Source organism: Equus przewalskii, chromosome 15 (genome assembly GCF_037783145.1).
Source record: "Equus przewalskii isolate Varuska chromosome 15, EquPr2, whole genome shotgun sequence".
Lineage (NCBI taxonomy): Eukaryota > Metazoa > Chordata > Mammalia > Perissodactyla > Equidae > Equus > Equus przewalskii.
In genome coordinates this window covers 39,384,131-39,405,498 of record NC_091845.1, presented here as the reverse complement: position 1 = coordinate 39,405,498, position 21,368 = coordinate 39,384,131, and the positions used below count along the sequence as shown (strand labels likewise).

Below are 21,368 nucleotides of genomic sequence, written 5' to 3'. Positions count from 1 at the left end.
TCTGAGACCTCCTGGGCTGCAAGCACAGAGAAGCTGCTGGGTCAGCTGTCCTTGTTTAATGCTCTGGACCAGTTTAGACACTCAGAGACCCCAGCATGAAGGTAATGCTGCAGCACCTTGGGTCTTGGGATCCCCGGGATGTCAGGCAGTGTGTCGGTGACTGGGGCCTGGGGCTCCACGTTGTCGCTGCCACAATGGCCACCCCGGGATGGCTGGCAGAAGTTCTGCTGATAGGTGGTGCTGGAACGGGGAGGCCGGACCTGCACAAAGTGGACAAGGCGCTGGGGAAGGTCACTGAGTCCTGGGCCTGACTGGAAATCGACCTGGTAGGAGGATTTGAGGGGCCGCTGCTGGCGCAACTCCAGCTCACAGGGTGCCCAGCGCAGGAAGGTGTGCTGCTGCCACAGACGCTCCAGGTCTTTCCGTCTTCCGATTCCCTGCAGCAGGCAGTAGGGGCCCTCCTCAACAATATGGGCCCTTGGCCCGCAATTCTGGCACCAGGCACTTCTTTGGGCCCCTCCTAAACCCAATCCTGCTTGGTGATACCTGGCTTGTGCCTGGCCTCCCTGGCCTGTAACCTGACCTCTTTGGCCTGCCTCCCCAGCCATGCCTTCCATTCTAAGGTAAAGCCCCAGAAAGTCAGTGGCCTCAAAGACATTTGCACATTGTCAGGCAAGTTGGTGGAAGAAACCAAAGCAGAAGTACCCCTACTGGGGAATGGGCTGTTTCCCAGAGGAGAGAGGTTGTCAGGAAGACAGACACTCCCCTGTCTGTGCCAGGAGCCCCCCCTCCCTGCAATGTCTTATCCCCTCCACCCTAGCTCAACTTCAACCTAGGCTGGGGGCCTGCCCACTTTCCTTCCTCTCTCCAGCACTCACTTTGTCGTAGGAAGTGCGGTTGTCATGTTTGGAGAAGAAGTGTTGCTGTACTGGCTCCTTGAAAGACAGTGAGAAAGAAGGTGAATGGGGAAAAATGATGCTTACCTGACCCCAAGATATTACCTCAGGGCCCGTAATGGAGGGAAGCTCCCAGGAGCCACCAGCCCTAAACTACTAAACTGCCAACGCACTGAAAGGGCACATATGAATTAAAGCAACATCTCACTCCTGGAACATCTCATCCTAGTACTTGCCCCGAAAGCAGAAGCCTCTGGGGCTACTGTTTGAGAAAGGGACTGAGGCATCTTCCAATTCTGTCACCAGGGGGGCAGTGGTTCAAGTTTCACATGGGGCCTTTTAACTCTAGATCACCCAGGACAAGGCTTCACGTCTCTCCTCCTCTCTGTCCACACTTACTCCCTCATCAGCAACCCAGGCTCTTGGCTCTAAATGCCACCTAGAAACTGAAATTTCTCTCTCTTGCTTGAGCTTTCTCCTGAACTCCAGCTGCCTACTCCATATCCCCATGTAAATGTCTAACAGGCATCTTCAAATTCATGACTGAGTTCTGGATCATTCCCCAAACCCACTCCACCCACAGCCTCCCCCAGCTCAGGTCATGACAGCTAGATCCTGCCAAAAACCTCAGAGTTCCCTTGATTCTTTTCTTTCACACCCTACATCCAATGTGCCAGGAAATCCTGTTGATACTTCAATACATACCCAGGATCAGACCATTCCTCAGCGTGGCCACCTTCTTCTCTTGCCTGAATTATTGATGGGCTTCCCACCTGGTGTCCCTGCTTCCAAGCTTGTCCCTCTAGCCTATTGTCCTCTTAGCAGGCAGGATAATTATTTTAATACATAAATCAGATCATATCCCTTGTTTGCCAAAAATCCACAACAGGTCCTCATGTTTGTAAAAGCCAAAGTCGTCATAGTGGTCCGTGAAACCCATACAATATTGATCTCTCCATTACCTACAGCCACAATGGCATCTTCACTGCTCCTCAAACATACCAGCTATTCCCACCTTAGGCCTTTGCACCACCTGTTCCTTCTGCCTAGAACTCTTCTCTCAGCTTGCCATATGACTCCCTCTCATCTACATCTTGGGAGGCCTTCCTTGAGCACCACACCAGCAGTCCCACCACCCCAACTCTGCATTTTTCACCTTTTAACATACTATATGACTATATATTATGCTTTTGCTTATTGTCTGATGCCCCTCACTAGAATGTAAGCTCCTTGTGGGCAAAGGTTATTGTCTATCTTGCTCACATCTGTAACTCCAACACTGAGAACAGTGCCTGGCATTGTGCTCAATACATGTTTGTTGTGAAATCAATGAACAGAGACAGAAGGTCTCCAGGGCATTTGCTTTGGCCCACTTGGGGCCAGAGAACCATGCCCCATCCCCAGGCAGAGAAAGACCACATCTCAGGCCCTCAGACTTCAGCAGGAATCTCTCCCAAGACCATCCACTTTGCCTTTGTCCCTGGTCTCCATCCCCAGAGGCCCCCTCCCTAGTCACTCAGCTTCTCCTGCTGCAGACATGAATGAAGTTCAGTCTTGGCTGGGTTGGGGTATGAGCAATGGCTGACAGCAGGTTACTAGATAAAAGGCAGGGCTAGCTCCATCCCAGATTCCTGAACTAGAATCTTCAGGGTGGAGCCTGTGGTGTCTGTCTTTAACAAGCTTCCCTATTGGGACCTCCTGCCTTAGACACCCAGTGGTGGTCTCCAAAAAGAATGAAAGCTCCATGAAGGTGGGAAGCCAGCCAGCCTTAATGTTCATTTCTCATAAAGCACGCTGACGTGACAAGGATTAAAAACTCAGGGCAGTTTTAGAAAAAAATGTAGGAGAAAATCTTCAGAATCTAAAGCTAGGCAGAGTTCTTAGACTTGACATGAAAAGCTAGAGCCATAAAAGAAAAAGTTGATAAATTGGACCTCATCAAAGTTTTAAAAAAAGTTTTTCTCTGTGAAAGTCCACGTGAAGAGTATGAAAAGACAGGATACAGACTGGGAGAAAATATTTGCAAACCACATATCTGATAAAAGGACTAGTATCTAGAGGCGTAAAGAACTCACACAACTCAACAGTAAAATAACAAACACTCCAATTAGAAAATGGGCAAACAACGTGAAGACACTTCACGGAGGATGATGTACAGATGGCAAATAACACATGAAAAGATGTTCACCATCATTAAACATTAGGGAAATGCAAATTAAAACCACAATGAGATATCATGACACATCAATCAGAATGGCTAAAATAAAAAAATACAGACACCACCAAATGTTGGTGAGAATGCAGACAAACTGGATTATTCATACAGTGCTGGTGGGAATGTAAAAAGGTACAGCTATTCTGGAAAACAGTTTGGCAGTTTCTTTTAAAAACTAAATATGCTGGGGCCAGCCCCATGGCCAAGTGGTTAAGTTCTCGTGCTCTGCTGCTGCAGTGGCCCAGGGTTTTGCCAGTTCGAATCCTGGGCGTGGACATGGCACTGCTCATCAAGCCATGCTGAGGCGGCTTCCCATATGCCACAACTAGAAGGACCGACAACTAAGAATATACAACTATGTACTGGAGGGCTTTGGGGACAAAAAAGGAAAAAATAAAAATCTTAAAAAAAAAAAAGAAACTAAACATGCTACTACCATATGACCTAGTAATTGCACTCCTGGGCATTTATCCCAAAGAATAAGCTTATTTTCACCCAAAATCTGTACACAAAATTTCATAGCAGCTTTTTTTTGTAAGAGCCAGAAACTGGAATCAGCCCAGGTATCTTTTAATAGGTAAGTGGTGAAACAAACTGGTCCAGCTCCTCCACCCTGCGCTTGCCCAAGAAGCTGATCTGAGTGCTTTTCTCACCAGGCTGCCTTCACTCTGGCCACTGGGAAATTCTGGGAGGGATGGAGGGAAGATGAGAGGAGGTGTTTCTTCTCCTATTTCCCTCCAAGGCCAGCCCCAACCTGGCTGTGTCTCTCCACCCAAGATCACCACTCCTCTCAGGGTGTCCCCCTCCATACCACTTTTCTTTCTAGGTTCTAGGAGCCATGCCTTCCCCTTGAACCTTTGGGCCCAGCAGTACTGACCACTTGGTTGTTACCAACCTACGAGACTGCCTTTCCCTGAGACTCCCCACACCTACTCCTTTGAATGTACACCCTCTTGAGTTCTCCTGCTTTAAGTGGGCTTTTTACTTTTGGGGCCTGACTGATGCTCAGTGCCCACTCCTTGTCTCCACACATAGCCGAGGTGGGAGACTTGTGAACTCTGCATTCCTCCTGTTTTCTGGAAGCCTTTTCCAGCCGTTCTAGTCCATTTCTGCCATCTCCTTTCCAGTCCTCCTCGGCCAGATGGGCAGGTGGTTACCCAGTCACTTTCTATGCAGCTTCCCTGACCACAGGAGGCCTCCTACTCACTCTTGAGCCCCTGGAATATGAGGCTGACTGTGGGCTAGACTACGGGCCTTCATGGCATCAAGGAATCTGAGCTTGAGGGCAGTTGTCAACAAAACTCAAGGCTTACTTTCTGGGTTATGGAGGCTATCTCCCAATGATCACCCACCCTATCTGGGCCCTGACCCTTCCTCTATATAGAAGGAGCATTGAGCAAGACTGTCCAGCCTGGTACCGGCTCTTCTCCACCCTGCCTGTAGGGGGAAGACCTGACATTTCAGTAAAGAGGGGTCAGGCCTCACACATGTCCTGGAGATAGGCTGGTCCCCGGTGTCAGTCCAGCTGTGGCAGGGCTGGAGATGATGCTCTTGGGGCCTGAGAGAAGCAGAAACTAGCCCAGCCACCCCAGCTGCCCCCAGGGCTGCCTTGTACCTGGCATCGTTGCAGGAACACTGCTGGAGGCTGGGGCTTGGCTGCAAGGCGGTATTCTCGAGCACTTTCACTCTTGAATTGGCCTCTGTAGTGCCCGTAGAAGCCATTGTTGTGCTATAACAAGGCAGGCATGAGGGTGAATCCCACCTTAACCCCCACCCTGAGTCCCAGACCTCAGCGTCCCTAGGCCAGAAGCCTCTTGGAGTTCCTGACAGAATAGAAAGAATATGAGGAGGAAGGACACCCTGGGAGAGGGACCAGCAGTAGAGAGGTGTTTCCCATCCATCATTAGAACAGTTGGCCTCAGCTGTGCTGGCTCACCTGGGAGAGCTATGTGTGTGTAGGGAAGAGCTGCCTCCTTTCATGCCTGCCTTCCTTTCTTTCTCTCTTTCTTTAATAAGGTCTTAATGTGGGCTAGGGAGATAGCAATGAAAAGATAGAAAGGTCCTGGCCCCTATGAACCTTCCTTATGGTGGGGGAGTCAGACATAGCAAATAGCATTAGGGAAGAAATAACCTGATGACTGGATCAAGAGTGATAGGGAACAGGGATAGTCCTTCATGACAATGTGGGTGGGACTTGAACATGAGAAAGAATCAGCCATGTGATGAGCAAAGGAAGAGCATTCTATGTGGTGGGAACTGCAAGGTCATAGGTTAAGAGGACAGAAAGAGAGAGATGTGTTGGAAGAACAAAAAGAGGCCTTATGACTAAAGGATTGTGAGCAAGGTAGAAAGAAGTGAGGTGAGGGACAGGCTTAGACTAGTTTAGGAATATGGATTCTCTTCTAAGAGCAAGGGAAGACTTTTCAGCAGGGAAGGGGACCAGGCAGTTGTGAGTTGGGGTGATTCAGAACATTAAGCAGAGTTATGAGAACAGGGCCACTGTCCAGTGGTGTGGTCCTTCCCTGGGGAGTCTGAGCGGAAGCCTACTTTGCTGTCCTCCCCCCAATATTAATAGTACGTCAAAAATCCCTGATGAGCAAGGATTGAATGGATCCATCTTTTGTGACAAGGTTGTGAACACCTGTTTGCCACACCCTCTGCTATTCTGGGGAAAGAAGGGAACCCTCTGAAACTGGAGCACCTAAGCAAGGGATGGACTTTCCAAAAGTAGTACTTCACCAAGAGTGGATATCTTCTGGAGAGAATTTCAGGGACGGGGACTGGCAAAAGACAGAAATGAGCACCTATGAGGGGTCTAAGAAGGAGCTGTATTATCCTGATATCATTAGGTTGACACCCTGTGGACAACCATGTCTAGCTAGGGAATGCCTATGGCCCAAAAGCTCTTTGTCTTGAGTGCTCCCTGGAGAGGACAGGTGTGCCTGATCCTCCATGATCATAGCCCTGAGTGGAAGGAACCTGTCCCAAGATGGTCTCTGGCCATCACAGTGGGTTCCTAAACATGACTGGGAAACCCCCTATCTTTTCATCCTGCTGGGGGCTTGAGTCACCCAACTTGTCTGTCCATCCTTCTACTATCTGTTGAACACCCCTTGCTCTCTATTCAGTTTAGTTCAATAGTATTTACTGGGCCTTTACTATATTCCAGGCATTGGGCTGGGTGTGGGATACATAGATGGAAGAAAACCGTCTTTGCCCTCAAGATATTCCCAGTCTAGAGAGCAGTCAAACTCTAGAAGTTTGGGGGAAACCAAGCAAAGGATTGGGAATAACTAGGGTGGCTAGAGGACTAGAAAGTTCAGCTGGTTAGCATGAGATCAGGACACACGGAAGGGGACATTATATCAGGAAGACTAGATAGGCTCCAGGGGTGACCTCAGGATGGCAGAGGGGGAGTGGGTACTTCGAGATCTTCCACCAGCCTGGATGCTGGATGAAACCCTTCTTGGTTTACTCTCATGATTCATTCAAATTCAGGTACTACCCCAGGGCCAGGGGCCAGAATTAACTGTAGAGTGCACTCTTACCCAGGAGCCTACTAAAGCACTTTGCATCTTTCCAGGAAGAGGGCAGAAAAAGGCAACTTTCCTCTTGTCTTTTTGAGGCTATGTCTGAGCAAAAAGAATCTCAAGAGGTCAACTGCCTGTTGCTTAGTGACAAAGGGAAGTTGTGACTGCACAATGCTACTCATTGTTGAGGCAGTGCCAAGCCTGCTACCCTTTTGTGCTTCCTGCTCTGCTTTTACTCCTTTATGAGAGAAATATGCCCCCCAGCAATAACATCCTGGGAGAGTCCTTATATATAGAAACATATAAAGCTCCACAGTGGAGTATGATGAACATATCGTCAATGAAATACTAAAGAACATTTTAGAGACAAATCCTGCATTTTTAAAACTGTGCAACGATACTGCTTGGGATAATAAATTTAGAAAACATTCCATGGAGTCAAAAGAAATGTTAAAGGGGTTGGTGGCTCTTAGGATAGAATTGCTGCTTCTGGATAAAGCTCTGTTGACTTCTCTCATAGGAGTTTGTGGTGACCAGGAACACTAGTCACAGCAGGTGAATGTTACAAAGGCATCAGTGAAGCAGGAGAGCATAACAGAAGAGCAAAAGAAGGAGCGTGAAAATATTTGACATCATGTTCCATTCCAAGCTACCCTTGGGCAGATTATTCTATCTTTCATTTGTAACACAGGGATGTGAACAGTTCACCCCTTTTACTAACGAAGAGAAGCTGGCAACCAACCTCTAAAAATGTGCCAATTAAAAGTTCAATGACAGGAAACACTAAGACCTCGCTGGTGTCACTGGCACAAACTCTGATAGCCAGAAAGTCCATCCTAGTATAGTTACTCTGAAGATCCCCTCTCACATGTATTCAGAGATACAAAGAAGTTCTTTGCAGCATCTGTATAGGGGAAAAACTGTAAGCAGCTTGAATGTTTACCAACAGGACAATGAGGAAATTGGCCTATAGTCACACAATGAAATACTGGAGTTGCTATTAATGGGCTACAGATACTTGAATCCACAGAGATAAATCTTAAAAATGGTGAGTCAAAAAGTCAATTGTAGAAGGATGCACAGAGAACACAATTTATGAAATAATTTAAACATGCAAACAATGTTATATATTGTTTGTGGATACAAATATTTGAACTAAAAGTGTAAAACATGCATAGAAATGATAACCATCAAATTCAGGATAGAAGTCACCTAGGGAATGGCATCAGAGAGGACAGAGTGGAGCTTCAGCTATCTGTAATGTTTTTATTTTTCAAATCTTTGTTTAGGTATAATTAACACAGTAAAATGTGCATATTAAAAGTGCACAATTTGAGGGGCTGGCTCCGTGGCTGAGTAGTTAAGTTCACATGCTCCGATTCGGTGGCCCAGGGTTTCTGTGGTTTGGATCCTGGGCGTGGACATGGTACTGCTCATTAGGCCATGTTGAGGTGGTATCCCACATACCACAACTAGAAGGACCCACAACTAAAACATACAACTATGTACTGGGGGGATTGTGGGAGAAAAAGCAGAAAAAAAAACATTAAAAAAGTGTACAATTTGACACGTCTATGAAACATAACCACAATCAAGATAGTAAACATATCCATCACCCTCAAGTTTTCTTCTGCCTGTTGGTAATCTGTCTCTATGGTACTCATTAGTCTCAGGCAACTGCTGGTTGGCTTTCTGTCACCATAAATTAATTTCCATTTTCTAGAATTTTATATAAATGGAATCATTCAGAATGTATTCTTTTTTATCTGGCTTCTTTCACTCAGCATAATTATTTTGAGAATTATCCATGTCATTGTGCTTATCAATCACTCATCCTTCTTATTGCTAACAGTTTCCCATTGTATGGATATGCCAAATCTCTCCTCTTGGTCCTTTTTTTAAATTTATTTTTTTATGTATATATATATTTTTAGGAAGATTAGCCCTGAGCTAACATCTGCTGCCAATCCTCCTCTTTTTGCTGAGGAAGACTGACCCTGAGCTAACATCCGTGCCCATCCTCCTCTACTTTATACGTGGGACGCCTACCACAGCAAGGCTTTTGCCAAGCGTTGCCATGTCCGCACTCGGGATCCGAAACACCAAACCCCGGGCGGCCGAGAAGCGGAACGTGCGAACTTAATCTCTGCGCCACTGGGCTGGCCCCTCTTTGCCTATTTTTACCTTCTTTTTCTGTTAGAAGTACTTTCACATAGGACATTTTGGATACCAGTCCTTTATTAGACGTGTCTTTTGAATCCATATACAAATTAGGTTTTTTGTCTCTACTACACCACTAAAATTGCCCTTGTCAAAGTCACCAGTAACTAATTCTCACTCATTTTCCTTGACCTATCAGCAGCATTTGACACAGTTGATCTTCTCCTCCTGTTTGAAGGATGGTCCAGGTGGCTTCCACACACCCTTACTCTGACGGTGTTGTCCCTTCCTGGTCCCTGACCACACTGTTCTGGCTCCTTTGCTGCTTTTTCCTCACCTAGGCCTCTAAACTTTGTGTCCTGGGGCTCAATATGATCTGTTTTCCATCACTCCTTTATTGGTGATCCTATCCTGTTTCATGGCTTTAAAAGTCATCTATAACCACCAGAGGCAGAGTTAAATGAACCTCTCCTGTCCTACACCCTTCGCCCCTGCCCACCTTGACCTCAGGATGCCCCAGCATCTAGCAGGTCAGGAAACTTGTTCGATTTTTTGCCTTCTTTCTCGTCTCCTCTGACCACAGTGCCTCTAGCCCCAGCTGCTCCCGCTACTCAGTTCTCATTAAGAGCCACCAGGCCCCAGCCATGTCCTAGTCCCTGGCCACCCAGTCCACTCCACACGCAGCTGGGTGTGTCAGGTGACTCCTGAGCTCTTCCACATTGGCAAGGGGATGCCGGGTCGGGTGTGGTGGGCAGCAGAGAGTGAGTGTGGAGGTGTGAGGGTACATTTCCTGAGGTGCCTGTGGGCTGAGTATGGCGTGCGGTGGTGTGTGGCGCGAGGAACGCTGCCAGGCCTAGTCAACTATATGACAGTTATAACCCTTAGGACGGTTAAAACCGTTACTCTCGAGCCGCCGCGGGGCCGGACCCAGGGGGCAGGGCGTAATCCCATTGGTCAGAGTGGATTCTGGGGGCGGGGCCGCGCATGCTTAGGCGGGCTTGGCGGGCGAAGTCGCCTTGAGGCCACATCAGGGTAGCTCCAGGTTGGGTGTGTGCTGGTCCTGAGGTGGAGGCAGGAGGGGTTGGGCAGGGCGGGCTGGGAAGAGGGTGGAGTGAGGGTGGGGGCACGGTTGGGGAACCGTAAAGGGGCCTTTCGGATAGGTTCAGGGTTCCCTGGGACCACGAGGAGTTTCCCGGGACGCTGGCTTCTCCACTTGAGCCCTGCATTGGCGTTCCCAGGCACCCTTTCTTTACCTGTGGTGGAAGACCACTCTGGCTCTTCAAGGAGACTTAACTTCTGTGCTCATCCTTGGAGAGCTCTTTTCGTCAGATTCACAGGCGGCTGCGGTCTCCTGTCCCGAGTCCCGGCCTGGGAAGTCAGGGTGAACAGGAACCCAGGAAAGCCCACTGGGGTTTGTCTTTGATTATTACTACGGAAAATCCCTTGGAGGCCTCTGGAAGGGACATCGGGGTAATTTAGTCTAGGAACCCAGAGCATTTCTCCTGGCTGAAGAGACTGAGAATGAGAGAAAACAGCTGTATGAGGTTGATACTGGCCTCGCCAAGGCCAGAGAGGTGGCAAAATCTGAGGGAGAGAACTGTTTTGTCTGCAACCGAGTGGAGGAGCCAGAGGGGCACTTGGAGGGCCTCACACTGTGGCCGCAGGATTCTCAGAGTTGAAGGCCGAGTCAGATGGGGAGGCTCTCTGCCCCTTAGGGCACCCTCTTCACCTCTGCCTTGCCAGGGCCCTTCCTGTGGAAATAGTCGCATTCCTTGCATGCACTCAAACCTTTCTTCTCCTTTTATGCTTTAATAGGATTGAGGGGTGAGAGGGGGAGGGAACCCTGCCCTTGAAAGTTTTTAATATGTGCATTTCAGTTTTTATTTGCCTTCTAATGACTAGTGTCCTACCTAAGAATGACTACCTCATTACTAGTGTTGTACTAGTATCTGCAAAGAGAAGTTTAGGCAGATGGGGTTTCTGCCCTCTGGGAATTTAAAAGCCTATACAGTTAGCGTGAAGACAGGTAAATGCACAGAGGACAGATAAACCTGAGGCCGAGCACAAGGAGCCCCATGTGGTCCTTAGACATGGTCAAGTGTAACCATGAAATTTCTTCAACCGCATTTGAAACCTAAAAGGTTTCTGAAAAAGAATCAGTTAGGTCTGGAACCCAAGGACTGGTTATTCTAAACCCCAAGCCACATACTATATAAATTATTCTTTTTTATCAGCATAAATAGAAATGAAAGGTGATAGAGGATTTGTCATCTAGATGTAGTAATAATGGCATTATAGTAATGTGTATAAAATTGTCTAGATTCTAAATCTAGATTCTAGAAGGAGGAATTTCTGTTAGTGTGGACGGAAGAAGAAAACTCGGAGTTATCAAAGAAATAAGTAAACGTGAGAATCAGGAATCCTGTATGTACTTCAGTTCACCTCTTTTATTGAAATATCTAAGAAGTCTGGTGAGTCTAGGGACTTGAAATGTAATAATTGAAAACAAATCATAAATATTTCAATTTTATTTTTTATGTGTGTTTCTGTTTATTTTTTGTTAAGGTAACATTGATTTATAACATGATATAAATTTCAGGTGTACATCATTATATTTTGATTTCTGTGTAGACAATCTCATGTTCACCACCCAAAGACATGAATTACCATCTGTTACCATACACATGTGCCCTTTTACTCATTTGGAAAATTTGTGGAAAATTTCAAACATTTAAAAGTAGAATTCATGGATGAATGAACTCCAATGTACTGGTCCCTTGCCTTCAACGATTATCAACCTAGGGCCAGTCTGCACCCCTCTCCAGTTCCCCCAGCCCATTTCCATTGTTTTAAAGCAAAGCACAAATATTAAATAATTTTATCCGTTTAAAACTTATGTATGTATAAAAGATAAGGACTCCATTTTATCTCAACCACAATACCATTATCATATTTAAAATAACAGTTTCTTGGGGCTGGCCCCGTGGCTGAGTGGTTAAGTCCGCGCGCTCTGCTGCAGGTGGCCCAGTGTTTCATTGGTTCGAATCCTGGGCACAGACACGGCACTGCTCATCAAACCACGCTGAGGCAGCGTCCCACATGCCACAACTAGAAGGACCCACAATGAAGAATGTACAACCATGTACCGGGGGGCTTTGGGGAGAAAAAGGAAAAAATAAAATCTTTTTTTAAAAAAAAGATTAATCAAGAATTTTAGGTGTGACCAGCTCGATCTAGCCGTTAGTATAAAGTTCCCTATCAGCCTTTCACCTCACGGTTCTAGCAGCCATTGATGATCATTGCCTAGATCCATTTTTTTCATTAGGGCTCCAAAATGGTGATAATCTAATTCTACCATTCCTTTGTTTATTAGCTGGAATACTTCTATAAAGAAGAATTTTCTCACATCTATATGGTTACTCTGAAGTACTGTTTGTTCTAGAAAGGTAAGATAAATTATTGGTTCTTTCTCTACCAGGTTTCAGAATAATGAGTTGGTTGCCTATCCTCCAAAATAATTAATGAGGGTTTTTTAAAATATAAAATTTAACAGAGAAACCTCCTTTAAATTAACTCTCCAGTCTTTGGCTCTAGTAGTCTTTGATAACTTCCTTCTTCTCTGGTACAACAAAATGTCCCAGACTCATCTTTCGAGTTTCCTGCCCCAGACCTGGTTCGTTTTAGTGGGGAATGGTATTTCAAGACTGAAAGCTGGGCACTAGGGTTGGTCATTATTTCCCGGCCTTTTTAGTGGACAGAGGTATGAAACACATTTTTAAAGAGAAAAATACATCAAGAGTTAATAATGATTTTCAATTTATTTCAAGCCTAGGATTATAGGGTTTTTGCTTAACTTTGTTGATTTTATATTTGTATCTCTTTTCTCGTACACTGAAAATTTTGATTCCCAGTGACAGTATAATTATTTATTTACCTTATTGTGACATAATATAATACATATTATATATATATATATATTTACTAACTATGATTGCTGAAAACACAGATTCTGTGATTACTGATATATAGATTCCTTTGCTGCTCCTTTTGTTCTTAGCATACACTCCACTAGGGATGTGGGGTCATATTTCGAGGCACAGGAAATAAAACCCTCTCTGTGGAGCGCAATCACCAACTCGTTTGTTTCATTTTGCTTCTTTGTAAGGATTGATTCTTTTTTTCCCATTTTGACTTAATTTTTTGTAATTATGTGATTTTATGTAAATAATATTTACATAATTATAGAGTTGAAACTGTGAAAACTGCTACATTAGAAGTCTAGCTTCCATTCCTAGGCTCTCCACCCTATTCCCACCCTCCCCCTGGAGGTAGGAGGTAACCATTTTAATCAAAAATGGAGGTAACCATTTTTATTGTTTTTTGGTTTATCTTTCTTCTCTTTCTCTCTCTCTCCTTTCTTTCCTTCCTTTTTTAAAGAAATATAAGCACATTTGTGTATGTGTGTATTTATTTATATTCGTATTCCCCTGCCTTTTCTTGAAAGAAATATTACACACCACACACATGGTTCTTCATCTTTTTTTTTTTTTTTTTTTACTTACCTATGTATCCTGGTGGTCACTCCCAGAGTATATAAAAGAGATCTTGCTTATTCCTTTTTTTTTTTATTCTTCTCCCCAAGCCCCACAGTGCATAGTTGTAGATTCTAGTTGTGAGTGCCTCTGGTTGTGTAATGTGGGACGCCACCTCAGCATGGCTAATGAGCAGTGCCATGTCTACACCCAGGATTTGAACTGGCGAAATCCTGGGCCGCCGAAGCAGGACATGCGAGCTTAACCAGGTGGCCACGGGCTCGGCCCCTTCCTTATTCTTTTTAACAGCTCCGTAGAACTCCATTGTGTAAAAGTACACAATAGTTGTTCAACTATTCCCCAACTCATAGACATTGGGTTGTTTCTGGTCTTGCTATTATAGATGGTGTTGCATTGAAGAACAATGTGTATATATAATTTTGTATTTCTGCCAAACTATTATTAGGATAGATCCCTAGAAGTAGGATTGCTGAATTAATAGTAAATACCTTTGTAAATTTCATACATACTGCCAAATTCTCCTCCATAGAGGAGTACCATTTGGCCTTCCCATTGGAAGTGCATGAAAGTGCCTCTTTCCTCACAGCCTCAGAAACAGAGTACATCATCATACTTGGATTTTTACCAATTTTATAGCAAGGAAAATAGTCTCACTATGATTTCAATTTGCATCTCTTTTAATGTGAATGAGGTTGTGAACTGTTGGCTCATATGTATTGACCATTTTCTATAAGACTTTTATGTGATACAAAATTTTCTTTTTAAAGATTTTTATGTAGTCAAATTTGCCAGTGTTTTATTACTTCTGGATTTTTTTTTTTAAGATTTAATTTTTCCTTCTTCTCCCCAAAGCCCCCCAGGTACATAGTTGTATATGTTTTAGTTGTGCATCCTTCTAGTTGTGGCACATGGTACGCTGCCTCAGCATGGCCTGACAAGCAGTGCTAGGTCCGCGCCCAGGATTCAAACCAGTGAAACCCTGGGCCGCCAAAGCAGAGCATGCGAACTTAACTACTCAGCCACAGGGCCAGCCCCACTTCTGGATTTTTTTTTTTAATTAATTATTTATTTATTTTTTATTAAGATTATGATAGTTTACAACCTTGTGAAATTTCAGTTGTACATTATTGTTAGTCATGTTGTAGGTACACCACTTCACCCTTTGTGCCCTCCCCCCACCCCTCCCTTTCCCCTGGTGCCCACCGATCAGTTCTCTTTGTCTATATGTTAACTTCCACCTATGAGTGGAGTCATACAGAGTCCATCTTTCTCTGTCTGGCTTATTTCACTTAACATAATACCCTCAAGGTCCATCCATGTTGTTGTGAATGGGACGATTTTGTCCTTTTTTTATGGCTGAGTAGTATTCCATTGTATATATATACTATATCTTCTTTATCCAATCATCACTTGTTGGGTACTTAGGTTGGTTCCACATCTTGGCTATTGTAAATAATGCTGCGATGAACATAGGGGTGCATGGGACTCTTGGGATTGCTGATTTCAGGTTCTTAGGATAGATACCCAGTAATGGGATGGCTGGATCATAAGGTATTTCTATTTTTAACTTTTTGAGAAATCTCCATACTGTTTTCCATAGTGGCTGCACCAGTTTGCATTCCCACCAACAGTGTATGAGGGTTCCTTTTTCTCCACAACCTCTCCAACATTTGCCACTCTTGGTTTTGAATATTTTTGCCATTCTAACAGATGTAAGGTGATATCTTAGTGCAGTTTTGATTTGCATTTCCCTGATGATTAGTGGTGATGAACATCTTTTCATGTGTCTATTGGCCATCCTTGTGTCTTCTTTGGAGAAATGTCTGTTCATGTCCCCTGCCCATTTTTTGATCAGGTTGTTTGATTTTTTGTTGTTGAGCTGTGTGAGTTCTTTATATATTATGGAGATTAACCCTTTGTCGGATAAATAGCTTGTAAATATTTTTTCCCAATTAGTGGGCTGTTTTTTTGTTTCAATCCTGTTTTCCCTTGCCTTGAAGAAGCTCTTTTTTGATGAGGTCCCATTTGTTTATTCTTTCTATTGTTTCCCTTGTCTGAGAAGACATGGTGTCTGAAAGATCTTTTTAATACTGATGTCAAAGAGTGTACTGCCTACATTTTCCTCTAGAAGCCTTATGGTTTCAGATCTTACATTTAGGTCTTTGATCCATTTAGAGTTTATTTTAGTGAATGGTGAAAAAGAATGGTCAATTTTCATTCTTTTACATGTGGCTTTGCAGTTTTCCCAGCACCATTTGTTGAAAAGACTTTCTTTTCTCCATTGTATGCCCTCAGCTCCTTTGTCAAAGATTAGCTGTCCATAGATGTGTGGTTTTATTTCTGGGCTTTCAATTCTGTTCCACTGATCTGTGCACCTGTTTTTGTATCAGTACCATGCTGTTTTGATTACTGTAGCTTTGTAGTATGTTTTGAAGTCAGGGATTGTGATGCCTCCAACTGTGTTCCTCTTTCTCAGGATTGCTTTAGCAACTCGGGGTCTTTTGTTGCCCCATATGAATTTTAGGATTCTTTGTTCAATTTCTGTAAAGAATGTCATTGGGATTCTGATTGGGATAGTGTTGAATCTGTAGATTGCTTTAGGTAGTATGCACAACCACTTCTGGATTTTTGAGTCAAAGTTTTCCTCACTTCTAGTCTACAGAGGAATTTACCAGTGTTTTCCCTCAGGGCTTTTATGGTTTCATTTTTATATTATTTCTGATCCATTTGGAATATTTTCTAGTGTATGGTGAAAGGACTAAATCCAATCTTATCTTTTTTCATATAGCTATTCAGTTATCCCAACTCTACTTTTTTTTTTTTCCTAAATATTGACACCTGAACTAACATCTGTTGCCAATCTTTTCTTCTTCTTCCTCTTCTTCTTCTTCTTCTTCTTCTTCTTCTTCTTCTTCTTCTTCTTCCTCTTCCTCTTCCTCTTCTTCTTCTTCTTCTTCTCCCCAAAGTCCCCCCCACCCCCCAGTACATAGTTGTATATTGTAGTTGTGGTCCTTCTGGTTGTGCTCTGTGGGACGCCACCTCAGTATGGCTTGATGAGCAGTGCTAGGTCTGCACCCAGGATCCAAACCGGTGATACCCTGGGCTGCCGAAGTGGAGCATGTGAACTTAACCACTTGGCCATGGGGCTGGCCCTCCAACTCTACTTCTTAAAATGTCTATCTCTTCCCAATGTATTTGAGATGCTACCTTTATATTTATACATACTATATTTCCCTTTTCAGTTAGATCTATTGCCCTATTCTGTTCTACTGGTTTGACTAATCACGTGCCAATATAAAACAGTAAAATTATAGAAGCTTTATGTTTTAACACCTAGTGCGGCTAGCCTCCCTTTTTTTTTTCTCCTCCTCTTTCTTCTTTTTCCATTTCAGGATTTTCCTGGCTGGTGTCGTGTTTTTGTTTTTCCAAACAAATTTTATAATCAATTTTCTACCTGCAAAAAAGACCTGATGACATTTTTATTGGAATCATTTCAAAGTTAGAAATTAACCTAGAGAGATTTAACATCTTTATGATGTCGAATCTTCTATCAAAGAACGTGATATATCTTTCTCATTGTTCAGGAATGGTTTATGGTTTTTCTCACATAGCTTTTGGGGAGATCTTGTTAAGTTTTTGCCTAGGGTTTTTTTTTTCCAGCTTTATTGAGGTATAATTGACAAATAAAATTGTAAGATAAAGTGTACATTGCAATGATTTGATATGCATATACGTTGTGAAAGAATTCCCCCAAGTAGTTAATTATCACACCCATCAACTCACATATTATTTATTTACCTACTTATTTATTGGGTGAAACCATTTAAGTTCTACTCTCTTAGCAAATTTCGATTATACAATACAGTGTTACCAACTATACTCACCATGTTATACATTAGATCCTCAGACCTTATTTGTCTTATAGCTGAAAGTTTGTACTCTTTTACGAACTTCTCCCTATTTCCCCCACCTTCCAGCCCCTGGCAACTGCTTTTCTACTCTCTGTTTCTATGAGTTTAACCTTTTTTTTAAGATTCCACACATAAGTGATACTATGCAGTATTTAGTATTTGTTTTTCTCTGTCTGCCTTATTTCACTTGGCATAATGTCAAGGTCCGTACATGTTGTCACAAATGGCAGGATTTCCTTCTTTCTCATGGCTGAATAATATATATATGAATATTATTGTATGTGTGTGTATGTATGTATGTATATATATACATATGTATATCACAGCTTCTTTATCTATTCATCCATTGAGACACTTAGGTTGTTTCTATACCTTGGCTATTGTGAATAATGCTGCAATGAATATGAGAGTGCAGATATCTCTTTGATATCCTATTTTTATTTCCTTTTGCTATATACCCAGAAGTGGGATTGCTGAATCATATGGTAGTTATATTTTTAATTTTTTGAGGAACCTCTATGCTGTTTTCCATAGTGGTTGCACCAATTTGCATTACCACCAAGAATGAACAAGAGTTCCCTTTTATCCACATCATCACCAATATTTTTGTCATTTTGATGTTAGCCATCCTGAGAAGTGTGAGATGATATCTCATTGTGGTTTTGATTTGCATTTCCCTGATGGTTAGTGATCTTGAGCACCTTTTTTATGTACCTGTTGGCCATTTGAGTCTTCTTCAGAAAAATGTGCATTCAGTTCCTCAGCCCATTTTTTTAATCCAGTTGTTTTTTTGCTATTGAGTTATATAAGTTCTTTATATATTTTAGATATTAAACCTTTACCGAATGTATGATTTGCAAATATTTTCTTCCATCCCATAGGCTGGTTTTCATTTTGTTGATGGTTTCCTTTGCTATGCAGAAGCATTTCAGTTTGATGTAGTTTCGCTTGCTTATTTTTGCCCCTGATCTGCGTGTCTGTTTTTATGCCAAAATTGTACTGTTTTTATTTCTATAGCTTTGTAATATAGTTTGAAATCAGGAAGTATAGGGGCCGGCCCTGTGGCCAAGTGGTTAAGTTCTCGCGCTCTGCTTTGGCGACCCAGGGTTTCACCGGTTCGGATCCTGGGTGCAGACATGGCACCACTCATCAGGCCATGCTGAAGCGGCATCCCACATGCCACAACTAGAAAGACCCACAACTAAAAAAATATACAAGTATCTACTGGGGGGATTTGGGGAGAAAAAGCAAAAAAAAAAAAAAAAAAAGATGCCTCCAGCTTTGTTCTTCTTTCTCAAGATTGCTTTGGATATTTGGAGTCTTTTGTAGTCCCATTCAAATTTTAGTTTTGTTTTTTCTATTTCTGTGAAAAATGACATTGAAATTTTGATAGAGATTGTGTTGAATCTGTAGATTGCTTAGATCATATGGACATTTTAACAATATTAATTCTTCCAATCCATTAGCATGGAATATCTTTCCATTTATTTGTGTCTTCTTTCATCAATGTCTTATAGCTTTCAGTGTACAGATCTTTCACCTCCTTGCTTAAATTTATTCCTCGGTATTCTTTTTGATATAATCGTAAATGAGATTGTTTTCTTTATTTCTTTGTTAGTGTACAGAAATGCAACTGATTTTTGTATATTGATTTTGTATCATGCAACTTTACTAAATCCTTATTAATTCTAATAGTTTTTTGGTGAAGTCTTTAGAGTTTTCTATATATAATATCATATCATCTGCAAATGGAAACAGTTTTACTTCTTCTTTCCAATTTGGCTGCCTTTTATTTCTTTTTCTTGCTCTGACCAGGACTCCCAGGACTATTTTGAATAAAAGCGGTGAGAGTGAGTATCCTTGTCTTATTCCTGATCTTAGAGAAAAAGCCTTCAGCTTGTCACCATTGAGTATGACATTAACTGTGGGCTTGTCTTGTATGGCCTTTATTGTGTTGAGGTACATTCCCTACATACCTAGTTTGTTCAGAGTTTTTATCATGAATGGATGTTGAATTTTGTCAAATGCTTTTTCTGTATCTATTGAGATGATCATATGATTTTTGTCCTTCATTTTGTTAATGCTGTGTATCTCTTTTATTGATTCACACATGTTGAACCATCTTGCATCCCTGGAATAAATCCCACTTGATCATAGTGTAAGATACTTTTAGCATACTGTTGAATTTGGTTTGCTAATATTTTGTTGAAGATTTTTGCATCTATGTTCATCACGGATATTGGCCTGATGGTTTTGATATTGGCCTAATTTCCTTTTCTTGTAGTGTTCTTGTATCAGAGTAATGCTGGCATCATAAAATGAGTTTGGAAGTATTCCTTTATCTCCTATTTTTTGCAAGAGTTTGAGAAGGATTGGTATTAATTCTTTTTAAAATGTTTCATAGAATTCACCAGTAAAGCCATCTGGTCCTGGGCTTTTCTTTCTTGGGAGGTTTTTTATTATTGATTCAATCTCCTTATTAGTAATTGGTCTGTTCAGATTTCTGTTTCTTCGTGATTCAGTCTTCCTCAAAAAAAAAGAAAGAAAGAAAGAAAAAGGTTGGCTTCTTTCACTTAGTAAAATGCATTTAAGTTTCCTCCATGTCTTTTCATAGCTTGGTAGCTCATTTCTATCAGTGGAATTATTGATATTCCATTTCCTGCATGTACCACACTTTGTTTATTTATTTATTTATTTATTTATTTAAGGAAGATTAGCCTTGAGCTAACATCTGCTGCCAATCCTCCTCTTTTTGCTGCGGAAGATTGGCCCTGAGCTAACATCCATGCCCATCTTCCTCTACTTTATATGTGGGACACCTGCCACAGAATGACTTGCCAAGCAGTGCCATGTCTGTACCTGGCACCCAAACCGGCAAACCCTGGGCCGCTGAAGCAGTATCACTCATCTACTGAAGAGGACGTCTTGGTTGCTTCCAAGTTCTGGCAATTATGAATAAAGCTGCTATAAATATCCATGTGCAGGTTTTTATGTGGATGTAAGCTTTCATCTCCTTCGGGCAAATATCAAATAGCGTGATTGCTAGAACATATGGTAAGGGTATGTTTAGTTTTATAAGAAACTACCAAGCATCTACCAAAGTGGCTGTACCATTTAACATTCCCATCAGCAGTGAATGAGAGTTCCTGTTTCTCCATCCTCACCAGCATTTGTGTTGTCAGTGTTCTGGACTTTGGCTATTCTAACAGGTGTATAGGGGTATCTCATTGTTGTTTTAATTTACATTTCCTTAATGACATATAATGTTGAGCATCTTTTCATATGCTTATTTGCCGTCTGTATATCTTCTTTGGTGACATGTCTGTTCAGATCTTTGGCTTGCTTTTTAATCAAGTTGTGTGTTTTCTTATTGTTGAGTTTTAAGAGTTCTGTATATATTTTGGATACCAGTCCTTTTTCAAATGTCTTTTGCAGATATTTTCTCCCAGTCTGTGCCTTGTCATCTCATTTTCTTGACAGTGTTTTTCATAGAGCAGAAGTTTTTAATTTTAATGAAGTCCAGCTTATCAATTCTTTTGTTAATGGATTGTGTCTTTGGTATTGTATTTAAAAAGTCATTGCCAAACTCAGGGTCATCTACATTTTCTCCTGTATTATTTTCTTTTTTTTTTAAGATTTTATTTTTTTTTTCCTTTTTCTCCCCAAAGCCCCCCGGTACATAGTTGTATATTCTTCATTGTGGGTCCTTCTAGTTGTGGCATGTGGGATGCTGCCTTAGCGTGGTTTGATGAACAGTGCCCTGTCCGCGCCCAGGATTTGAACCAACGAAACACTGGGCTGCCTGCAGTGGAGCGTGCAAACTTAACCACTCGGCCATGGGGCCAGCCCTCTCCTATATTATTTTCTAAGAGTTTTTATAGCTTTGCATTTTACGTTTAGGTCTATGATCCGTTTTGAGTTAATATTTATGAAAGCTGTAAGGTCTGTATCTAGATTCATTTTTTTGCATGTGGATGTCCATTTATTCCGGCATATTTGTTGAAAAGATTATCTTTTCTCCTTATTATTGACTCTACTCCTTTGTCAAAGATTAGTTGACTGTATTTGAGTGAGCCTATTTCTGGGCACTCTATTCTGTTCCA

At 42.3% G+C, this 21,368-nt stretch overlaps 2 protein-coding genes across 10 annotated transcripts in view; one reads left to right on the top strand and one right to left on the bottom strand.

The window, feature by feature from the left end:
* Positions 1–36: 36 nt before the first annotated feature.
* On the bottom strand, positions 37–7,393 carry CIMIP7 (ciliary microtubule inner protein 7). 2 transcript variants are annotated; one of them, XM_008523959.2, is made up of 4 exons: positions 6,660–7,393; positions 4,727–4,840; positions 879–935; positions 37–458 (listed from the first exon to the last, which is right to left on the bottom strand). In XM_008523959.2, exons 1-4 carry the CDS (start codon positions 6,684–6,686, stop codon positions 42–44), a joined length of 615 nt encoding a protein of 204 aa, XP_008522181.1. In that variant the 5' UTR covers positions 6,687–7,393; the 3' UTR covers positions 37–41. The 2 variants fall into 2 exon arrangements, with proteins under 2 accessions (XP_008522181.1, XP_008522183.1); XM_008523961.2 differs by having other exon boundaries at positions 37–437.
* A 2,309-nt stretch (positions 7,394–9,702) lies between these two features.
* IHO1 (interactor of HORMAD1 1) overlaps positions 9,703–21,368 on the top strand; it is a 39,067-nt gene continuing 27,401 nt past the window's right edge. Inside the window, exons 1-3 of one of the 8 annotated variants that reach the window (XM_070575314.1) lie at positions 9,754–9,848; positions 11,122–11,272; positions 12,175–12,247. The gene's annotated coding sequence lies outside the window, so the exon portion shown is untranslated. Of the gene's footprint in view, positions 11,273–12,174; positions 12,248–21,368 lie in introns of all 8 variants that reach the window. The other 7 variants (XM_070575318.1, XM_070575316.1, XM_070575317.1 and 4 more) reach the window with 7 other exon arrangements.